General features: G+C 40.3%; 1 protein-coding gene across 1 annotated transcript in view; it reads left to right on the forward strand.

Moving 5' to 3' along the window:
- The window catches only part of GDPD4 (glycerophosphodiester phosphodiesterase domain containing 4), a 145394-nt gene that overhangs the window by 71659 nt on the left and 49240 nt on the right, over window positions 1-24495 (forward strand). Inside the window, exons 9-12 of the mRNA XM_006865016.1 lie at window positions 7852-7860; window positions 11374-11595; window positions 12704-12858; window positions 19873-20020. Coding sequence (XP_006865078.1) covers window positions 7852-7860; window positions 11374-11595; window positions 12704-12858; window positions 19873-20020 — 534 coding nt within the window. The remainder of the gene's footprint in view (window positions 1-7851; window positions 7861-11373; window positions 11596-12703; window positions 12859-19872; window positions 20021-24495) is intronic.

Raw genomic sequence — 24495 nt, forward strand, 5'->3', positions numbered from 1 at the left:
GTGCCCATCCCTGTCTACTCTGTGTGTGGAGGGGGTGGGAATGATTCTTACTGTAAGGATTTGTTCCCTCTTTTGAGCTACTGCATCCACAGGTGTAGGTCAGGTTCATCAAATTGTATCAGATTACTCTTTTTTTCCTCCTCTTTCGTCTTCTGGTTGAGCTCTGATCATCCAGTCATTGAAGCCAGGCCAGGTGGGTATTATCTGCAAGTGTGGGTGTTCTTGTGCATATGCCCTCTCTTTTTTATCAGCTGCATGCTTCACTCTCCACATTGTAGGGCTTAGCTCACCACTTCACTGCTGTTTTTCCCTCACTTCCCCTATAGATGACAAGTCCTTCCATCTTCTTTTGATGCTTTCTGCATCATTCAATAATTTGCCCAGAGAAGCCTTTAATAACGAAAGTTGAGGTTTGAAAGTCCCTTAATTTCTGCTTATCTAGGAATGTCTTCATTTTATCCTCATTTTTGAAAGACAGTTTTGCTGGATATATGATTCTTGGTTGGCAATTGTTTTCTTTCAGATTTTTATATGAGAGGGCATCAAAAAGTTCACAGGAAGAAAATGGAATTAAAACACAATAGGATTTTTCTACAAACGTTTTGAAACCTCTTTGTATGTAATTCCATTGCCTTCTTGCTTGCATGATTTCTACTGTGAAACCAGAGTTTAGTTTTATTGGTGTTTCTTTGCAGGTGATTAAAAAAAATAATAATAATAATGAAAAATTATTCATATTAGTGAATAATGGAGTCCTGGTGTGGCACTGTGGGTTAATGCACTGTACTCCAAATTTGATTGAACTACATGGTTGGCAGTTCAAGCTCACCAGCCTGTTTGGAAATCCTATACAGGGTCCCTATGGGTCAGAATCAACTCAGTGGCAATTAACAACAACAAAAATTTGTAGGTGATATTTCATTTTTCAAGAACTGCTCTTAGAATTCTTTGTCTTTGATTTTGGGAAGTTTGATTTTGATATATTTTGGTGCCTTTCTTTTAGAGTCTGTCCTGTATTAAGCCTTTTGAGCTTCTTGGATGGAAACGTTCTTGTTTTTCATGATATTTAAGACGTTTTCTGTCAAATATCTTCAAAAATTCTATCTGTACTTTATCCCCCTACTCTCCCTTGGGAATTTCTTTTGATAGTGTTGCACATAACCTTAGGCTTTCTTGATTGTTCACTATTTTTGTGATTGTTCTCTAAACATTTTACTATCAAGGGATTTTTCTTCTATTTTGCTGATTCTTTCTTGATTCAATTCTACTTCTCTGTTCTTCCTTTGAGTTAACTATTTCTGATATTTTATTGTTAAGCTTCTGAATTTCTAGTTTTTCCTGTTTGACTATTGAGTTTGTCATTTTGTTCTTGTATTGTTTTCCTAAATTCTCAGTTTTTGTGTTTTCCTAGATATGTTTGAAGAGCCTAACTTTTAATATTTTTAATTCTTTGTCAGATAGTTCTGTTATCAGTTTTCCTATAGAAAGTTTTCAATCTCTTTATCTTGTTCACTTGTTTGAGACTTATCCAGATTCTTCGTATGGTTTGTTACTGCCTGCTCTTTCTGAGCCATTAAGGTGTTGTTTTATTTACTTATAAGCATTTGTCTTCCTTTACAGAATTGGCTGGAGGTACATGAAGGTCCCTCTCCTGCTGTGTGGAGGCAGTTCTTGGTTGGTCAGGATCCTTCCACAGCTCTGTGGAACAGCAAAGGGTCCTCTTGTGTTGATATTAACAGTTGCCTGCTGTCATCTTCATAGCTTCAGAAAGGTGATGCTCCCAAAATAGACTAGAATGGCCCTCTGTGCAGCTGAAATTAGCACCTCAGTGGTGGTGGGAAATCAAGAATTCTCTGTACAGACAAGACAGAATTGTACCTGCTAGTCTTGGAGGGTGGGGAGAACTGGGTATGGGTAGTGAGCCATCTGCATGTCCCTGGGCCAGGGACACATCTCCCTGTCCCTGGGTGGGGGTGTGGGAAATACTCTTGCTGATTACCTCAATGTGGGCACAGTGGGCCCTCCTGCCAGTTACCTCATGAGGCAAAGATAAAGGCAGGGTATGCCTTGACCAAGTGTGGTTATGGTGAGTATGTCCATCGATCATGGTCACTAAGCATTGGGTGCAGAGGCCACTCCCACTGGTTGCCTGGCAGTACAGGGGCAGGGCAAGGGGATCTGCCGCTGATCCACAGATGCATGCTTGGAGGTCACAGACCACTACATGGTGTAGGGGCCAGGGTGTCCTTTGGTCCATGGGTCTTGTTTCAAGTGACTAGGTAGATGAGGGGTTGCTATCAGACTGCAGGCCTCCAGTTTGGGTGGCTGGGTGAGTGCCTCTAGTCTGTGGCCATTGGCACAGGTTACTGGGCAGAGGAGGGTAAATCACTAGTTCACAGGGTCACTATGAATTGGCATTTAATAACAACACCTTGAGTCTAGAAATTAGTCCAATGTGAAAATTTATGATTTTGTCAGAGAAGAGTTGAGAAAACAGCAAAAAAGATAACTACCCTGGGCATGCAAATGGCTTTCTAGGCTCCCCTCCCCACTCTTTTTAAAAATTATTTTTAAGGTTTTTATTGTAGATTGAGTGAAAGTTTACAGGGCATGCCATCAGTTTTACGTTCAACAAATCATACACCTTGTTTCATTACAATGATTATAATCCCTTCATGTACCATCAGTTAACAGTATTTCTCTCTATTTTAGCTTTATTTATAAAACAACAACAAAATCACTCAGGCATATATAATAATTTACACCTCTAAAGGGCACATTCTGCAAGTCTGCCTCCTGGCCACCAGCTCATAGTCCCTCTCTTCCCATGAATCTAGAGTCCTCAGTCACTCCCCCTCTCCATGCCCCCATGCTCCGTCTCTTTACTGCTTCTCTGGATAAGGTCCCGCATTCTGCTTGTGCTCTTCTCCCTTGATGGTCCTAGGGTCTTCGGTTTCTGGACTGTTAGATTAACCACTCCCCTGGGTGTTTTGTTTGTTTGTTTGTTTGTTTTTCCACTCCCCTGTTTTTGTTACAAAACTTCTACCTTTATAATTGTGACAGTCACAATTAGTCACGGTAACAATTATTGACTATTGAATCATATGAATCTTATCCCCATCTCTTTCCACCAGACCCATCTAGACAATATGAAATCTATTCGGTGGGGATGGTTTCTTTCACCCCATAAACTAAACTTCCTCTTGAAACCTTGTAAGCCAGTCACTTCGTGCCTTTATCGCCCCTCATTTTAGGTAGCCAATGTCTGAGTTGCCCGTCCCTATCTACCCTGTGCACAGAGGGCATAGCATTGATACTTGATGTGAAGACTCCTTCCCACTCTGTTGGTACTTAGAGTAACTATCACTCTGAGTATAGGTCAGGTTAATCAAATTGTAGCAATTTACCCTTTTTTTCTTTATGAAAAAAAAAATTTTTTTTGTGTGTGTGTAATCTTCCTCTAGTCAAGTTCTGATTATCGAGCCATTGAGGCTATGTCAAATGGGTACTGTCTGCAAGTTTGGATGTTCTTTTGCATCTCCCCTCACTTCATATCAGCTGGATGCTTCACTCTCAGCTCTAGCCCTGTGTGGCTGTGTCCTTGTCCATGGGCTCAAGTGTCCTCAGGTCTTACCACACTTTGGACCAACCAGCTCTTCCTCTTCTCTCTCTCATTTCCAGGTCAACGGGAGTCAATGGACTGTGGTTGAACTCAGCCCATTTCTTCATTGCTGCCTTTCCCCCACTTCTACTCACCAGTAGACCAATGTGGTTGCCAGCAAGCTTACGTGCTTGTTTGTGTGTTCCCTTTGAGTTTCAGTCTTAGAGGGGATTGCTAGCCTTGATGTCTTCCTGGCGAACAGTTTGCTTATTCTTGTAGTAGAGAGTCATGCTGACATTTTTGTTTTGAGTTTTTCCTGATGATCTTTCTTTGAAGATGTATCTTCTGTCACTGTAGCTGTTCCAGGCTGGTCTGCTTGTCCTTTCTAGTGGGAATGTCCTACCTCATAAGGTTCTGGATGGGATTCAGGATTCCACCTAAGGTCCTATACTCTATAAAGGCTTTGCACGAGACCTGTACACTGGGTAAGTTCTAAAACCCCTTTTAGGTATTCTAGTCAGTTATAGGCTGAAGACGGGATTATAAGTTTTCTATAATCATGTTTCCCAATATTCCTTTCTATCCTACTCAGGTGTCTATTTTACAATAGTAGGCAAGGGAAACTAATACTCATAAGACAGTCAAGTATTTTAATATTATTTTCCCTCTCTAAACTATGCCTAGATCCCTGTATCCCAGAGCCCTGTGTTTCCAAGGTTGAGCATGCATCACTATTTGCCTCTGTCCCACTTAGGCCATGCAAACCTATTTCATTCTGTCTTGTTCTTCTACCTCCTCCCCTTTCTTGTATTGCCCTCCCCTATACCCAAACTAAACCCCCCACCCCAACCCCATTGTTGTGGTTACCTTATAGTCGATTAATTTTCCCTCCATTTAAGACAGTCTATTTTATCCTATAATCTACCTGACCTTACCACCACCAGGATCTCTGTTCCTCTGTGTTTACCTTCCTTCACATTGTAATTGTTTTGATCATAGACTGACCTCCCAGATCCTTTGTTTTTATAATTTTATTCTGTTCTTGACTCTTCCATTTGTCGACTGAGTTCAGGTTGATGCTGCCACGTCCCTCATTCTGTAGTTATTGTCTGTTCTTGTTGGTTCTCAGTTCATGGAACTTCCTTTAGGATGTTTTTCATTGCAGGGTTGGTGTTGGCAAATCCTTTAGCTTCTGTTTACCCTGGAATATTTTGATTACACCATTGTATTTGATTGACAGCTTTGCTAGGTAGAGGATTCTTGGGTGGCAGTTTTTTCTTTCAGGGTTTTATATATGTCTCCCCATTGCCTTCTTGTCTGCATGGTTTCTGTTGAGAGATCTGAGCTTAATCTGATTTGCTTGCCTTTGTATGTTACACTTCTCTTTTCCCTAGCTGCTTCCAGGATTCTCTCCTTACCTTTGATTTTGGAGAGCTTGATTATTATATATCTTGGTGATTGTCTTTTAAGGTCTATCCTTCCTGGGGTCGTTGGGCTTCTTGAATGCTTACCTTTTCACTTTTCAGGATGTTAGGGAAATTTTTTTCCAGAAGCTCTTCAACTATCTCTTCTGTGGACTTCTCTGATGCTTCCTGTTCTGGAATGCCGATAATTCTTAAGTTATTCCTCTTCATGTTGTCCAACATGAATCTTAGCCCTTCTTCAGATTTTTAAATCCGTTTTTGTGTTTGCTCTTCTATCTTAGTAGTGTTGAGAGATTTATCTTCTAACTCACTAGTTCTGGCTTCTATCTCTTCAGTGCTTCTCCTTTCCCCTTTCTGTGTATTTTCCATTTGTGATACTCTATTATTAATCATTTGGACATCTTTCTGTAGGTTTTGAATTGTTTCCAATGTTGTATCTATCTTATTTGCTTGTTCCTGTAGTGCTTTCCTGATTTCTTCCTTATTTTTCTCAACTCCATTGTATAGTGTTTTAATACATTTTATCATCATTTTTCTGAATTCCTTCTCAGGCATTTCCAAAGCCTGCCCATTTTCCAGTTTGGAGTGTAGGTCTACTTCCAGCTCATTTGTGTATTTTGTTTTTTGTTTTTGTTTTTGTTTTTATGCTTTCTGATTGCCTCCAGGTAGATGTGATCAGGAGATGGGCTTCCCTTTTCACTCTTCTTCCTGAGAAATTTCAAGATGGCACTGTTGGTCATTGTGGCGTAACTCAGAATTTAATTTTCAGCCTATTTCCTTTTTAGTCTGCTTGTCCTGCTCCACAATTCCCTTTCAGGCCTTTTTTCTAGTTATCAACAGTTCAGGGCCGGCTGTGGCCGTTTGGTTTTAAGTGGAAACTGTCACTTTAAATTTTGAGGAGATCTGTGCTCATGCATAGTAGAACCCTCCGAGGGTGGGGCTGGGGTGTCCACTAGCTCAGGCACCCCTATAGTCACCAGAATGGAGGTATGCAGACAGCAAAGAACCAATGAACAGATACCAAAAATAAATAAATCAGTAAAAATGTCCACTCCTTTATCTCTGCGGTTCTGTCAGACATTTGTGGCTGCTGTGATCCTTCTCCCTCTTGGTCTCACCCAAGATGGTGGTTCCAGGAGCAGCTGAGTGTCTTGGATTAAAAAGCATTGGATTTCTTGACTTCTGGTTTTGGAGGCAGTGGAGAAAGTCAGGTAGGGAAATCTCCATGCTAGAGAGAGACTGAGATCTTATGCAAGAAGTACTCATAGAACAACTCCAGAGCTCCGAATCTACTATAAGGTCCAGGACGTCAGTTTCCCGCACTCGCAAGTGAAAAAAATCATGATATTAAGGAAAATACTGTGAGTTAGGAATCAGGAGACAGGACTCCCTCTGTGGCTACCCAGCCCTGGCAGAGTTTAGAGGGCAGGGCTATAGTCATTCTGGCTCAGTGAACCTGCTCTAAAAGCGGCACAGAGACACTTGCATAAAGAGGTACGGGAGACTCTACACATTTCTCCTGCATTTTCACTGGAGTGCCTTCTTTGCTCAGCCAGGATGCCATCAGACAGATGGATGTGCACCCCCAAAAACTGACCCCGTAGTTCCTCCACAGTACAGAAAGAGGAAGCTTGGCAGCCACTAATGACATCAGCTGTGGCGACACAGCCCTAATATTGATTTGAGCTAGAACCTTGGTGGCTGCGTGCCTTGGAGTCAGTTCCGACTCCAGGCAACCCTGTGCTGGGTTTCCAGGCTGTGGGTCTTTGCAGGAGTGGAGCGCCTCGCCTTCACCTGCAGAGCAGCTGATGGTTTTGAGCTGCTGACCTTGTGGTTTGCAGCCCCATTCGTGGCTGCTGTGCTACCTCCGCTCCATGTGCAGGACCCTTATAATACAATCTGTAAAACCTCAACATAAGAGGACTCAACCATCCCGAGAATTGCACTGTGCACTCGCAGACACCTAACTGACCTTCAGAGATGAAAATAGTGGACAATATTTCTCACATTAACTTCTCAATATCTACCTGTGCACCTGTACTGTAGTGATTAGAGGGAGGGTCCTGAGTGAGCAGACACCCTCACCCACTGCAGGAGGCTTCTACCTTGCACACACACTGACTGTGTAGCTTGGGACAGTCGACCACAGCTTCATTTCTCTTCCAAAGTGGTGGTATTTGTCTCTGCAATTATATTACTTCTGCTTTTGGTCCTTTTGATCACACATCTTTCCAGGAGCTGGGAGCCTTTTCTCCCTATGTTACCCATGAAGAGACAGCAATCATGGCCATGTAGCCAAGTTATAAGCATACCGCAGTATATTCCACCACTGAGACAAGAGCCAACAACACCTTCTAAGCATTACATGTGAAAAGTGAAGCCTATCTCCTGATCATATTCACCAGTAAGCTTAATAACAAACAACAAACATCCAATTAAGCTTTAAAAAAAACAAAACACAACTATCAGAAATGACAAATAAAAAACAACAAACGATATCGAAACATGTCCAAAAACAGAAGAGAGTAGCTGAGACACATGAGCTGGAGATAGGAAAGGGCTTTCTAGTAGAGGAAGAACAGGTTTTAGATATGCCTGAGAAAGAGTTCAGAAGAATGATATGGAAACAAATTCAAATGCTCCAAAAAGGGGTGGAGGAAAACAAAGAAGATGTCAGTAAAGTACTACAAGAGCAATCAAATAAGAGTTATACAGCATTAGAAACTATTCAAAACCTGCAAAAAGAAGTCCAGATGATTAATAATAAGATATCAGAAATGGACAATACACTGAAAGGGGTAAGGAGCAGAATAGAAGAGATGGAAGCCAGAACTAGTGAGCTGGAAGACAAATCTCTCAATACTGGTAAGATAGAAGAGCGAGCTGACAAAAGGATAAAAATAATCTGAAGAGAGCCTACGATACATTCTGGAAAATAATGAAGAGGAACAGCTCAAGAATTATTGGCATTCCGGAACAGGAAGAATCAGAGAAGTCCACAGACGAGATAGTTGAAGAGCTTCTGAAAGAAATTTTCCCTAACATCTTGAAAGATGAGAAGATAAACGTTCAAGAAGCCGAACATACCCCAGGAAAGATAGACTCCAAAAGAAAGTCCCCAAGACATAATAATCAAGCTCTAGAAAATCAAAGACAAGGAGAAAATACTAAAAGTGGCCAGGGAGAAGAGAAATGTTACCTATAAAGGCAAGCAAATCAGATTCAGCTCTAACTATTCAGAACAAACCATGCAGGCAAGGCAATGGGGAGACACATAGAAAATCCTACAAGAAAAAAAAAACTATACCTATGGAAGCAGTAACTCAAAAGAGGGAACAAATCTTCACAGCGAGGATCACTCCCACCCCTCCACACAAGGAGAGGACAGGAATGGGCAACTTGGACATTGGCTACCCTGAATGGGGGCGGGGAGGGTTACAGAGGCAAGAAGTGACTGGCTTACAAGCTTTCAAGAGGGAACCTAGATCCAGAGGGCATGGAACAAGGTAGAATTTCCACTGAGTAGTATCCAATCTGTCTCGCTGGGCCGAGGAAAGGAAATGCGGATTGGTCTCTTGTGATACAATGGTGAGTAATTGTTATCAGGACTGATTGTGAGGGTTGGGAATGTAAAGGTATATATCTTGTAGCAAAGGGAGGGGAGGGATTAACTTTGTAGTCTAGAGGCGGAGGTCTCTGGGACCATCAAGGGAGAAGAGTGGAGAACGGAACCCTATCCAAGGAAGTGCTGATGTCAGAGATGGAGGCAGAGACAATGACGGAGCAGAGAGATGGAGCAGCTGGGGACTTTGGACCTTGAGAGGGAGAGGGCCTATGTGCTGACAACCGGGGAGCAGGCTTGCAGGGCATACCCTGTGGTTGGTGGATGATGCATGGAGGGGATTGTAACCATGGCAAGGAAATGATACATGATGAGATCAATGTGAAGGCTATGTTCTCCCATATGAACGATCACATAACTCAAAATAAAGCATCCTATATGCTTCAAAAACAAAAAAACACACAAAAAAGAAAGCAATGGATTTCTTGCTTCTGCTACCAATTCCCCTAGCTGTAAGCCTTCTAACCCTATAAATATTCCTTTATATGTGGTTCAGAATTCTGGCACCATCCCCTAAGCCTGCTTGGTCCTATATTCTGTGTTGTTGCTGATGGAGCTTCTCACTGCACTTCCACCCAATCCACCATCTTGTTTGTTCTCCCCTTCCGCATTCTTGATTGCCCTAATTTCTAAAAGAAACTCTTCCTTAGCCTTACCATCCAGTCTTAGGCAATCTGTTGTATATCTTAATTGCATTCTTTTGTACCAAGCAACTGTATAGCTTGAATGTTCTCATTACAGTATTTGTGCAATGCCTGGTACTTTTCCACCCTGTGTGAGTTCTGAGAAGTAAATCAGAGATGAATGTCTTGCTTTAGCAGCTCAACAATTTGCAGAGTTTGCTCTGCTTTCTCCAGAGCCAGTATCTAGAGTCCCAGCCAGCAACTTAACCAGGGAGAGTTTGGGGCATGAGCAAATAAAAAGTTATGAAGTTTCCAACCTTTTTGAAGTTGTGTTTCTCTTGATTCAGCATTCACTTAGCTGCTGTAAACCTTTGACCATTTTTCAGAGTTCTGACCAAGTCAGTTTTGACCATTAAAGCTAATTTTTGGATATTTCATTGAGGAGAGAGAAATGTGAGTGTGGGACTTCTCATTGTGCCATCATGCTGATGCCACTCTATTGAATTTAATATGGTATATATATATATATAGCCTTCTGTTGTAAAAGGACTCCTGGTGTGGTGCTGTAGGATTACACTGGACTGCGTATCTCAAGGTTGTTGTTGTTATGTGCAAGGTTGGCAGTTTTAAACCCACCAGTTGCTTCTAGTAAAACCTATACAGGGTAGCTCTGAGTCAGAACCAACTCAATAGTGCTTAACAAGAACAACAAATTTGTAAAAGGAGCTCTGATGGTGTAGTAGGTTATAAGTTGTACTACTAACCACAAGGTCATCAGTTCAAATCTTCCAGTTGTTCTTTGGGAGAAAGATGAGGTTTTCTGCGCCTGTAAACATTAATAGCCTCAAAAATCCTGTAAAGGGTTGCTTTGAGTTGTAACTGACTCCATGCACACAACCACCACTTCCACTATGTATAAGATAAACTCTGCTCATTGTATATCTGAGAAAGTAAGAGACTGTTCCTGCCATGAGGGTGCTACATTTGAATTGTATGCCTTCTATGTGCCAGGCATGCTCCCAGACACTGTGACTATATTATCATTCAACCTCCAGAATAATCTTGAGAAATACATAGAATGCCCTGCCTCACTCTGATTTAATAGTTTGAGCAGTTAAAACCTTGAGAATGTACATTATTTGAGCAAAGTTATATATTTAGCTAGGATTTGCACTTTGATCTATTTAAGGCATATATAAGTAACTTTGAAGGCAGAATGAGGCACTATAGTTAAAGAGACATCAAAATAGGCCATAGAAATTTAAAGCCATTGATGCCTTTGTTTTAGTTCAGGAATATTTAAGGAAGACTTCATTAAGGAGGTAGCATTTGAAGTGGACTTGTGGATTGTGAAAAAGCTGGGATTAAAGTAAATTAAATATGAAGCCAAAACCTGTCCTCTTTCAAATACTTATAACTAGAATTGTGTCAGCAATCTAATGAAATTGAAAAAGGGGTATATTACTTTGAATTATGGAAGAAAAGACTGAAAAGGAGGTCAGAACTAGAACATGAAAGACTACAGTACAAATACATGTTTTAAAATATAGAAGAAGTCATTCTAAACATGAAAATTTCCTATGGAAATGACATTGTTCTTTGACAATCTGAGCTTAGAGCCAGTATTTCAGAGGGCTTGGTGGGTTGAATGGCAATGGAGCAATTTGGAGACAGAACTGAGTGTGGGCCTACAAAGCAAAAGAACCAGGAATTGCTTTTGATGGGAGCTGAAAGAGCCCTGCTCCTGATCAACAAAATGGCATTGCACGTGCTCCCCCAAATGTTATGGAATAAAGTCCTGCTTAAGCTTCGGTCTCCTGAAAGCTTAAGTCTTTGTTACACTAAGAGGCCCTACCCCCAGTAGTTTCCAGAACATTTCCATAACTCTACTCATTAAAAGCCCACCAAAACTCTCCCAGATCCTCCCATTACTGTACCTGGGACCACGCTGCCTTAAGGGACGGGCAGACTGTCTCTCTTGATTTTGACTTCCCCCTTTCAGGTTTATTCTCAATAAACCTGCCTGCTGTTGAAGCCTCGTTTCTCTTCTTATTTCATTCTTATTTCTTACAGGAATCAATGTGTTTTCTGATTTATTTTTAGAACAAACCATTTTACAAGATGGACCCCATATCAGAAGCTGATAAAGAAAAAGCAAGAAATCAAAAAATTCCAAAACTACATAATTTATTGGATCTTGCACGGAAAGAAAAAAAATTTGTGATATTTGATCTTTTCACCCCTCCACGATCACATCCTGCCAGAAAAACATTTCTCCACAATATAATACGTGTAATCCTTGACTCTAAAATTGAGCCACATCTGGTATGTGTATCTCAGTATTTGTAGTTGAGATTGGGAGCTGGGTAGCATGTTCCAGGAGCACAGTAATTGGACTGACCAATTGTGTGGATCCCTTTAGAATCTTAAAGTAATTTTGCTTTGTGGAAACCCTATTCTGTCCTTTATGGTCACTGTGAATTGTAATTAACTAGGTGGCAGTTGTTGTTTTAGTGCCATTGAGTGAGTTCTGACTCAACAGCAACCCTGTATAGGGTTTCCAAGGAGCAGCTTATGGGTTTGAACTGCCAGTGTTGTGGTTAGCCATCCAGTGCGGATCCTACAGTCCCAGGTTTTATGAAAATAGAGATTTTTACTTATACAGCTAAGTGTGGCAATCTGAGAATGACAGTTAAATAAGAGGTAGGCCATATGTTATTCCAACTCAAATGAAATATCAGTTTTTACCAAAGAGGAATGTGGGCCATGACCATGTAATGTGACCTGCACCATCACTAATGTAGATCTATTAGAAAGAACCTGGGAAACATTAAGGTTTGGAGAAATTGGGTTTGATGATTAATGTTGAAAGGGCAACTAGTTCATATTTGAGTAGAAGTTTGTTCATATTTTTCTGAAGTAGCTCTCTACAACTGGCCAGCCAATTCACAAAATCATATAGACGAGTACTAGGAATGAAACAAATACATTTTTTTTGTTTTTTACAAATGGAGCTATTTTTATAGATGAGTCATAACAGCATCCCCTGTTGGCAGAAAATGATTCCTCTCAAAGATTATTTTCACCATCATCTGCCAGAGATGTTTGAGTCCTACCTTTCATCCTCATCTACCCACTGCTAATGCCATTTGCCTCATATGAGACTTTTTGCATACAGTGGTGGACCCTTGACCCATGAAGTTAGCGGTGGTGGAGTGTTCTTGAGAAAACTCAGCTCCAAAACAATTCTGAGGAAGGCCCCATTATGAGCGCTCATTAGACAATATTTGGCAAGGCTGGCTCTTTCAATATGAGCCAGAATCATTCTCCTTCCTGTCGGTAAGTGCTGAAATGGTGCTTCATCTTTACATGGACTTCTTTGCACCTAGATAGATGATTATTCACTTGAAAGACTTACTGTTTTCCTTTACAGATTCTATGGTTATCAGGTTCTGAAAGGAATTTTGTCCGATTTATGGCTCCTGGTTTTCAGCACGTAGGCCGATTACACACACTTGAGCAACTTGCAAAAGAAAATATAACATTTATAAATGTTGACTACAAGGAGCTGTTCTACAATGGGTTGAGGTAAGTAATTGACTATACCTTTCTTGGCATATTTTGTTTTTGTTCAAAATTCACATTTCAACTAAGCTACTTAGCCACTCTTTCCAAACTAAGGATTGCTATGTACAGTCATCTTCTTAGAGTAGCCTATTTCTCCTTTCTACTCTTCCTTCCCTTTTGCCGTTTCCCCACCTTCCTCTGCCAATAAACATTTATCAAGTGTAGATGATGTTCCTGGAACATAATTGTGTTTTTATTTTTTAAAGTTTTTATTGTGAACTGAGATAGTTTACATGGGAGAACATTGGCTTTACACAATCGTTTCATTGCAATGATTACAATTTCCTCTGTGCATCATCATTCAACAGTATTTGCTTCCAGTCCCTCTATTTTTTGGGTTTTTTTTTTGCTGGGGGGTGGGTGGTGGAGGAATGTACACAGAAACACTCAAGAATATATAATAATTTAAACAACCAAAGGACGTATTCTGAAAGCCTGCCTCCAACCAGTCCCTCACTTTCCATGAGTCCAAAGTCCTTAGCTGCTTTGTCTCTCCATGTCCCCATCTCTGCCTCTGTCTCTGGTGTTGCTGCCTCTCTGGATAGGGTTCCGCATTCTGCTTGTGCTCTTCTCCCTTGATGGTCTGAGGGTCCTCTGTTCCTGGACTATAAGATTTACTACTCTCCTGTTTTTGTTACAAAACTTCTACCTTTACAGTGAGACAGTCAAAATTAGTCATGATGACCGATTGAATCATAAGAATCTTATCCCCAACTCTTTTCACCAAACCCACCTAGACAAGGTGAAAACTATTCATTGGGGTCTCTACCTTCCACTGCACACTCTTAAGCTGAAGTCCCTCTTGAAAACTTGTAAGCCAGTCACTTCGTGCATTTTTTAGCCCCCACATTTTAGATAGTAAATGTGTAAGTTGCCCATCCATATCAACCCTCTATACAGAGGGGATAGGATTGATACTTGATGTGAAGACTCTTTCCCTCTCAGTTGGTATTTTGAGTTACTACATCCATAACTATAGGCCAAGTTTATCAATTTGTAGTTATTTTATTATTTTTTTAAAATCTTCTTCTAGTTGAGTTCTGATTATCAAGCTATCGAGGCTAGGTCAAATGGGTACTATCTTCAAGTTTGGGCATTCTTGTGTGTCTTCCCACAGTTCATATCAGCTGGATGCTTTACTCTCAGCTCTAGCCCTTCATGGCTGTCATTGTCCATGGGCTCAGGAGTCCCCAGGTCTCAACACAGTTTAGTCCAATCAGCGCTTCCTCTTCTCTCTCTCATCTCCAGGTTAACAGGAGTCAATGGACCGTGGTTGAACTCAGCCCATTTCTTCATTGCTGCCTTTCCCCCTCTTCCACTCACTAGTAGATCAGTGTGGTCACCAGCAAGCTTACATGCCTGCTTATGTGTTCCTTTTGAATTTCATTCTTGGAGAGGGGGTTGTTCTGAAAGAACTTGATTGCTTGTGTTGATGGTTCCCTGGCAAACAACTTGCTTGCCATTTTTGTTTTGGATTTTTCCTGCAGATCTTTCTTTGAAGATGTGTCTTCTGTTATTCTAGCTGTTCCAGGCTGGTCTGCTTGTCCTTTCTAGTGGGAATGTCGCACCTCAGAAGGTTCTGGATGAGGCCCAGAATTCCACCTAAGGTCCTATACACTGCAAAGGTTCTGCAAGAAGCCTATTTCACTGGACAAGTTCTAGAACCCCTTTTAGTTATGGAACTTAGTTTTAAGCCCCGTCTTTTATGTTTCCCAATCCCTCATCATTTGACCCAACTTTTTTTGTTGTGAAGTTTTTATTGTGGACTGGGTGAAGGTTTTACATGGTAGATTACTAGTTTTGCATTCAGGAAATCATACTTCACTTAAATGCAATAATTATAATCCCTTCCATGTACCATCAGTTAACAGTATTTTCCACTACTCCTTTTTTTTTTTCCTTTTAATTTACACATACAAACCAAAAAATATATATTCTTTTAAATGTCCTAGGGCACATTTTGCAAGCCTGTCTCCTGCCTGTAGGCAGACGGCCTTCCCTATTCTCCATGGGCCTAGAATCCTCAGCTGCTCTCTCTATGCCATCGTCTCTGCCACCAGTTGGAGTGAATAATTCAGTTATTCATTCTCTGCCCAGCTTTCGCATGCATGTGAGGTTATTGAAAATGCCATGGCTTGGATCAAGTTCACTTTAATCCTCAAGTTGAACTCTTTGCTCTTCAACTCTTTAAAGAGGTCTTATGCATTAAATTTGCCTAATGCAATACGTCGTTTGATTTCTTGACTGCCGCTTCCATGAGTGTTAATAGTTGATCCAAGAAGAATGAAATCCTTGTCAACTTCAATATTTTCTCCGTTGATAAGAATGTTGTTTATTGGTCCAGTAGTGAGGGATTTGTTTTCTTTACATTGTGATGTAATCCATACCGAAGGCTGTCCTCTTTGATCTTCATCAGTAAATTTTTCAGTACTCTTCACTTTCAGCAAGCAAGGTTGTATAATGCAAGTTGTTAGTGAGTCTTTCTCCAATCCTGATGCCACGTTTTTCTTCATATAATCCAGCCTCTTAGATTATTTGCTCAGCATACAGATTGAATAAATATGGTGGAAGAATACAATCCTGGCGCACACCTTTCTTAATTTTAAACCATTTGGTGTTCCCTTGTTCTGTTCAAAACTGCCTCTTGTTCTATGTTCTGTGTTCTATGCCTATGTTCTATGGACAGCATTGAGGAGAATGAGAACCTTACAGGTTCCTCATGAGCACGATTAAGTGTTCCAGAATACTCATTCTCCTCATTGTTGTCCATAGCATGTCATGAGCCACACAATCAAAGACCTTTGCATAGTCAATAAAGTACAGGTAGACATTTTTCTGGTATTCTCTGCTTTTAGGCAAGATCCATGTGACGTTAGCAATGATATCCCTCATTCCACGTACTCTTATGAATCTAACTTGAACTTCTGAATGTTCTTTGTCATTGTATGATTGAATCCATTTTTGTTTTATTTACTTTGCATGCAATATTAATGATATTGTCAGATGATTTCCAGATTTCGTTTGGTCACCTCTCTTTGGAATGGGCACATATATGGTTGTATTCCCATCAGCTGGCCACGTAGTTGTCTTCCTTATTTCTTGGCATAGATGAGTGAGTGCCTGCAGTGTTGCATCAGTTTATTGAAAGATTTCAATTTGTATTCCATCAATTCCTGGTGCCTTGTTCTTTGGCAATGTTTTCAATGCACCTTGGACTTCTTCCTTTGGTATCATTTGCCCTTGATCATATGCTACCTTTAGAAATGGTTGAACATTGATCATTTCTTTTTGGAACTGTATTTTGATGCTTTCTGCATCAATCAATATTTGGCCCATAGAATCCTTCAATATTGAAAATCAAGACTTGAAGTTTTTTCTTCAGTTTGCTCAGCTTGAGAAATATTGAGCCTGTTCTTCCCTTTTAGTTTTCTAGGTCTTTACACATTTCATTATAACATTTGAGTTTCTCTTATTGACCTGCCCTTTGAAATTTTCTGTTCAAGTCTTTTACCTTTAGCAATGATTATGAGTCTGGCACAGGATTGGGCAGTCTTTCATTCTGTTGTGCATAGGGTTGCTACAGCAGAAATGGATCAATAGCACCTAACATTAACATGTTATTAAGTACCATATTGTCAGTTCTTACTCATAGCGACCGTGTATAGAGTTCCCAAGGAGTGGCTGGTGGGTTTGAACCAACAACCCTGCAGTTATTAGTCCTGTCCTGCAACACCACATCAGAAAAACAACATAGTTTTCCTGAATTATTAGGATTTTGCTTGTGTATGCTTGATCACTTTGAGGGTCCCATATGTATGACTTTGAAATTCTTTCTAAGGTATTACCTTAGAAATTACCATTTCTTCCTCAGAAAGGTTTTCTACCTGTTTATTCTGCTCACTTGTTTGAGCTATCTTATCCTGTTTCTTCATGTTATTTGTTATTGTCTGTTATCTCCAAAGCATTATGTTTGGTGCTTGCAGTTGGTGCATTCTCTGGAAGTTGGGGCAGGGTATTTCCATATCTGTTGTGAGGTAGTGTTACCTAAATGGATTAGGTAGGTCTACTATACTTCCATGAACTGCCATCTCAGTAAGGGTTGAGGTGCTTGTGCAGATAGCCTGCAGGGAGTGTTTTTGTGTGGAATATGTACTGTTGCAGCTGGGTGGATATTTAGATCTGCTGCTCGTTGTTTAGCAAAGGTGTAGTTGGCACTTGTCAGAATTTGATGGTGTTGCTGGTGAGGTGATGTGTCTGGTTGACTGGTCACCTCGGTGTAAGTGCAGGGAGCATTGTTCCTGGTTGCTGGCTTGTGTGCTGTGTGTGTACACCACCAGTTGATGAATGATTTGGTCTAGGGTACACACAAGTCATCAGATGAGCAGAGTGACCCAGCAGTGGTCAGAATGAGAGAGCATGAGTCTCCCAGTTGTGGGTAATGAGTATGTGCCCTGGATCACCAGCAGGAATGACTGCGCTGTGGTGGATGAGGTGGTCACAAACCTCTGGCCTTTTCTTCTCCTCTTCTGAGGAGCACATACCACAGATTTCTGGCAGTGTGACTGCACAGGTATGGGCTGGAACAGTGTAAGCGTCAGATCACAGATCTGACAACAGGAACACACATACCATGGATCACTGGGGTGTGGAATGGCTCACTGCTGGTCACTATTAGGGAAAGGGGAGAAATTAAGACAGGGAATATATTCCTGTAATCTGTGGTGTGGGCCCTGGAGTACTACTGACAGAGTGCTGCCAACAATCAGGATCTGGCCTTGACTAAATACAAAGCTGAGGGAGCTGTCCAGATTCAGGTGGGGATCTGTAGCCACTCTAAGGTTCCTCCGTTCCACCAGTACCACACATAAATGTTCAGGAACGACCACTGATAATAGTTCTACACTACTAATAGTTCTGTACCTATTTTCTTCCTTCCTGCCTGGATACCTAGGGCTATCGCCCACCTTCCTGCAGTTTACCTCCTTAAATCCAGTTCTTGTTCTGCTCACCTTTTGTCATTATGTGTTTGTCTACAGGGTATCTCTGTCTCTTACTAGAGATTCTGTGAAGTTGCCTTGCTGTCTCAAGATGACCACACTGCACAGAGCTTGTTGATAGGATACCTATGTACCTAAATCTCCTTCTTTGCTGTTTTCATTCAGTTTGTCCTTTCCTTCAGTGTCCAATCTAATTCTTCATTCTTTTGCTTACTGCTCTGGTTGTCCAGATTGTCATGTCTCTCTTTTTTAATTACTTTCTCAGTTCTTTGCTTCAGGGGGATGGCAAGATATGTATGACTAAGCCATCCTCTGGGGCTGTCTCTACACATTTAATAAATGCACATATATTCCATACACCTGTACAAGTCTTGGGGAAAAAAACTTTCAGTCTAACCATCTGTTGTTTCAAAGTGAGCAAATTCCTTATGAATACAGGAGGAAGCATTCTTGAGAGGTTAATGCGGTTTGCAGGGCTATACTTAATCATAATATGCCCAGAAGTCTTGACCAAGTATCTCGTCTTCTGAAAACCAAACACCAAACCTAATGTCATGGAGTTGATTCTGATAGGACAGAGTAGAACTGCTCCTTAGGGTTTCCATGTCTGTAAGTCTGTACAAGAGCAGATAACCTCATCTTTCTCCCACAGACTAGCTGGTGGGTTTGAACCGCCAATCATGAGGTTAGCAGCCCAACACTTAACCCATTGTGCCACTAGGTTCAGTTTCAGGCTTCTGAAAGGGTGTTAATTTTCATTTTAATAATCTGATAAGGGTCTAATATCCAAAATATATATTTTTAAATGTCTATGACTTAACCATAAAAAAACACACAACCCATTCAAAAACTGGACAAAAGCTTTGAACAGACATTTCACCAAGGAATAAATACTGTTTTTATTTTTGAGAAACTGCCAAACTGTTTTTCCCAGTGGCTTCACCGTTTTACATTCCTACCAGCAATACATGAGGATTCCGATTTCTCCATATCCTCACCAGTAATTGTTTTCCATTTTTGTTTGTTTTTATTATAGCCTTCCTAATAATGAATGTGAAATTGTACCTCACTGTGAATTTTCAAAAATATTTGTTTTTTTATTGAGGTTTTAAAATATACATAGCATAAAATTTGCCATTGTAAGTATTTTAAAGTGTACAAGTTAGCAGCATTACGTACAAGTAGTGTTGTGCAACCGTCATCACTAATTCCAGAACTTTTTCATCCAAACAGAAATCTTACACTCATTAAGCAGTCAGTCCACATTCTTCTAGCACCCTAATAACCCCTGACACAGATCTGCTTTCTATAAATTTACGTATTTTGTGTAAGTCATATAAATGGAATCACATAGTGTGTGGTCTTTGCTATCTAGCTTCTCTCATTTAGCATGTTTTTGAGGTTCATTCACAGTGTAGAGGTGTCAGTATGCCGTTCTCTTTTATGACTGAAAAAAATGTATCCATCTGCCCACTCTATCAATAGAATGCAGTTCAACTGATGGACATGTGTGTTGTTCACCTTTTGGATGTTGTGAATAGTTCTTTGAATATCTGTGTTAAATACTTTAAGGTATATGCCTCAGAGGGGAATTACTGAATCATATGTTAACTCCATGCTTACCTTTTTAAGAAATCACCAACTGTTTTCCAGTGATAGAATTTTTGCAAACTGGCTATCATTGAAGTAGTTACACCATGGAAATTGGCGAATACTACAGCTAGAACTTTCCCCTCTCTCTTTTTCCTTAGGAAAAACCAGTTTACCAGCACACTACTGCTGCTAAGGGAGCAGGGAAGAACCTTTATCCCATTGCAATGTGAGCCCATTCTGTCATACCTCGTCATAAGTTATCCCAGGACCTACTGTTTCTGGTGATTTAGACAGCAGCCTTTCATTAACATGGTGACTTTTCCTTCTTTAGATAATGAGAGTGAGACAAGATCTAAATTCTTTGTGGGTTCTGTTTTCATTCCAGAGACTATAAAGCAGCTAACATCACCATCAACTTATACCTCGTCAATAAGCCTTGGCTCTTCTCATTGGCCTGGTGTTCCAGAATTCATTCAGTAACCACTGATGATATTAAGCTCTTGAGTCAGATTGATCACCCTCATTTCTTCATGGTGAGCTAGTTATCCATATTGTTTGTCTGAGCCTGGTGCAATATGAATCTATGACCACCCACCTTGCCCTACATTACCCACTGTGCAGTCCACTGGGGAGCTACTAAGAGATTTCTTTGGTATTAGAGATGTACCATTTCCTCTTCTCTCACCTAGATCCTTCTGTGATTTTAAGGGGGAGATTAATTGATGTTGATATAATTATTGCAATTTATTGAATCCTTTTAATGTGCTTTAGGTGTATTGTACAATATAAGCCTCTGAGTTAGCTATTGTTATTATTTCCATAAGGAAATTGAAGCTCATTGTACAAGGGCACATGATGTGGGATTCAGAATAAGATGTGACTGCAGTTTAGTTACTTGCCTGAAGACATGGAAACAATGAATAATGTCAGAGGGTACAGGGAAAACCAAGTATACTGAACAAAATCCATAAGTAACCATCACAAATGGCTTCAAATAAGTAATCATTACAATACCTTAGCCAAAAATCCATTGGGACTATTTGTGTGGGTCTGTTTTGGGGCTTGTATTTTGTTGCAATGAAGTAAAAACTGTGTATCCTGAACAAAACACATCTGAAGAAGGCAGACAGTATCATTCCGCCACAGCCACTGCTCATTGCCAGAGGCTTTTATCTTGCTTGGGTAAGGAAAAGATTGACCAACTGAAACACAACAGCATACAAGCAGAAAACTGTTTGAAATTTCTTTAAAACTTCTCTGTAAGCCAGGCCTTTCCCTCCTCTAAATGAAATAACAATTCGATCCCATAGTTGTGGGGTTTTAAAAAATGTTTTATTGTGAATTATGTGATAGTTTACATGGGAGAGCAGTAGCTTTACATTCATCCTATCGTATTTCGTTTCATTGCCACGGTTACAATCCCCTCCATGCATCATCAACCAAACAAAGGGTACACACTACAAGCCTCCCCACCCCACCCCCAGTGGGTCATCAGCACACAGCCCCTCTCCGTCTCCATCTCAGGTCTCGCTGCTTCTCTGGGTAGGGTCCCACTCTCCGCTCTTCTCCCTTGATGGTCCCAGGGACCTCTGCTCCTAGACTGAAAAGTTAATCACTCCCCTCCTTGCTACAGAACGTCTACCTTTACATTTCCAACCCTCACAATCAGTCCTGATAACAAGTATTCACTATTGTATCACAAGAGACCTCTATTGTATCACAAGAGACCTATCCACATTTCCTTTTATCAGCCCCACCTAGACAGATTGGATACTAGAGATTCTACCTTCCTTCACACCCTCTGAATTTACATTCCTTCTTGCAAGCTTGTAAGACAGTCACTTCTTGCCTTTGTAGCACCCCCATTTTGGGTAGCCAGTGTCCAAGTTTCCCCTCCCTGTTTACTCTGTATATGGAGGGGGTTGGAATGATCCTTGCTGTAAAGATTTGTTGCACCATAGGTATAGGTCAAGTTCATCAAATTGTATCAGATTACGTTTTTCCCTTTTCTTTCTTCTAGTTGAGCTCTGATCATTGAGTCATTGAAGCCAGGTTAAGTGGGTATTATCTGCAAGTTTGGGTGTTCTTGTGTATATGCCCTCTCTTCTTATCCTCTATGGTTATGTCACTGACTCTGGGACCAAGAGTCCCCAGGTCTTGCCACACTGTTGGCCAACCAGATCTCCACCCAGGTTCACAGGAATCTATTGAACGTTGTAGGGTTTAGCTCATAGCTTCATTGCTGTTTTTCCCTCACTTCCCCTTATCGGTGATGAATGTAGTCACCAATCAGAGTGTGTATTCCCATTGAGTCTTAGTCTTGGAAGAGGGTTTGCTTTGAGGGGACACAACCACTTACTTGTTCTTGTAGTAACAATCGGGCTGCCTATATTGTTTTGTATTTTTCCTGTCGGTCTTTCTTTCACGGAGTATCTTCTATTCTTCTAGCCACTCCAGGCTGGTTACTTGTCCTTTCAAGTGGAAATTTCCCACCTCTGAAGATTCTGCATGTGGTTCAGGATTCCACCTATAGTCTTCTGTAATGCAGATGCTCCGCAGGAAACTTCCTTCACTGGGCACATTGTAGCCCCATTTTAGGTATTCCAATCAGTTATAGGCAGAGGACGGACTTATAAGCTTTCCATGGTGATATTTCTGGCTATTCCTTTCTCTCCCCGTCCAGTGTCTATTTTATAATATAATGCAAGGAAAACCAAGATTCAAAAGACAGCCAAGCATCTTAAAATTATTTCCCCATTTCAACTATGTCTCAATCTCTGTATCCCACAGCCCTGTTGTTCCAAGGTTGTGCATACATCATTATTTACCTTTAGCCCATGCAAACCTGCCTAATTGTTCTCCCATTTGCTCTTCTTCTTGTTATTTTGATTCTTTCTTCTTTTTGGATTTATTGTACATTTATTGCAATAAATTATCCTCTCAGCACCGTTTTCGCCGTGTCCCAAATATTTTGATATGTTGTGTTTTCATTCCCATTTATTTCTAGGAACTTTGTGAATTCACATTTAATTTCTTCTACTACCTAGTTGCTTTTCAGCAGATTGTTTAGTTTCCATGTATTTGACTTGATTTCCTTGGTCTTCCTATTGTTGATTTCTAATTTGATAGCATTGTGGTCTGAGAAGATGCTTTGTAGTATTTTGATTTTTGTGACCTAAGACATGGTCTACTCTGGAGAATGTTCCATGTGCACTGGGAAAAAATGTGTATTGTGCAGTTGTTGGGTTGAATGCTCTGTACACATCTATGAGGGCCAGTTGGCTGATTGTGTTGTTTAGTTCTTCTGTGTCTTTGTCAAGTTTCTTTCTGGTTATTGTATCCATTTTTGAAAGTGGTGTGTTAAAATCGCCCACTATTATTGTAGATTCATCTATTTCTTTCTTCAAATCTATTAGAGTTTAGTTTTCTTTGTATATTTTGGAGCTCATTCATTGGGTGCATAGATACTTATTATGGTTATTTCATCTTGTTCAATTGTCCCTTTTATCATGAGATAATGTCCATCTTTATCTATTATGCTGGTTTTTGCCTTAATTTTATCAGAGATTGTATTTTTTTCCATCCTTTGACTTTTAATCTGTTTTTGTTTGTGGGTGTGAGATGTGTGTGTTGCAGACAGCATATTGAAGGATCTTGTTTTCTTATCCATTTTGCCTCTTAACTGGTGCATTTAATCCATTTACATTCAGTGTAATTATCAATAGGTATGGATTAATTGCTGCCATTATGTTTGGGTTTTTTTGTGGTGTTGCTGCTTTCTTTGTTCTGTGTATCTTTCTTGTGAGTTTCCTCATAGCTTTAATGTTTCCATGTTGTGAAGTGTTAATTTTCTTTGAGGTTGGCTTATAGTCCGTTAACTTTTCTCTCCATTTAGTGCAGTCTATTTTATCCTGTAATTGACCTGACCTTCTTACTATCTGGATCTCTGTTCCTAAGTGTTTACCTTCTATTACATTGTACTTGTTTTGATCATAGACTGACCTCCCAGCTTCTCTGAGTTTGTTCTGTTCTCGACTCTTTCTTCTGTCGGCTTAATTCTGGGAGGTGCTGCCACGCATGTCAATCTCTGGTTGTTGTCTGTTCTTGTTGGTTCTCAGTCCACAGATCTCTCCCTTTAGGATATTTTGTAGCACAGGGCTGGCTTTGGCAAAATCTCTCAGTTTCTGTTGTTTATCCTGGAATGTTATGAATACACTGTTATATTTGATTGATAGTTTTGCTGGATGAAGGATTCTTCGTTGGCAATTTTTTTCTTTCAGGGTTTTATGTATGTCGCCCCATTGCCTTCTCCCTTGCATGGATTCTGCTGAGAGATGCGAGCTTAATCTGATTGCTTGCCTTTGTATGTGACACTTCTGTTTTCAGAAGTGTCTCCTTATCTTTGATTTTGGAGAGCTTGATTATAATATGTCTTGGTGATTTTCTTTTGGAGTCTATCCTTCCTGGAGTTTGTTGAGCTTCTTGAATGTTTACCATTTCACTTTTCAGAATGTTGAAGAACTACTGGAAGAAAATTTCTCTAACTGTTTCCTCTGTTGACTTGTTATTCCTCTTCAAATTGTCCAACATGAATCTTAGACCTTCTTCAGATTTTTTTAATCCCTTTTTGTGTTTGTTCTTCTATCTTAGTGGTTTTGAGAGATTATTATCCATTTCTGATATTTACTTATTAATCATTTGGACCTCTTTCTGAAGGTTTTGAATTGTTTCCAATGCTCTATCTATATTATTTGATTGTTCCTGTAGTGCTTCTCAACTCCATTGTAAAGTGTTTTGAAACATTTTATAATCATTTTTTCTGAATTCCTTCTCAAAGGCCTGCCCTCCCTTCCAGAATGGAGTCTAGGTCATTTGTCTCAGACATTTTATCTTGTTTCTGGACATGTGTTGATGTGGTCATTTGCTTTTGCTTCTTGTACATGTTTAGTGTTTATCTGTGGCCTTAATACTTAATTATGTGTTTTGGTATTTTTTATGGTTTCTGATT

The sequence above is a fragment of the Chrysochloris asiatica genome, unplaced genomic scaffold, assembly GCF_000296735.1.
Source record: "Chrysochloris asiatica unplaced genomic scaffold, ChrAsi1.0 scaffold00074, whole genome shotgun sequence".
NCBI classification, from domain to species: Eukaryota; Metazoa; Chordata; class Mammalia; order Afrosoricida; family Chrysochloridae; genus Chrysochloris; species Chrysochloris asiatica.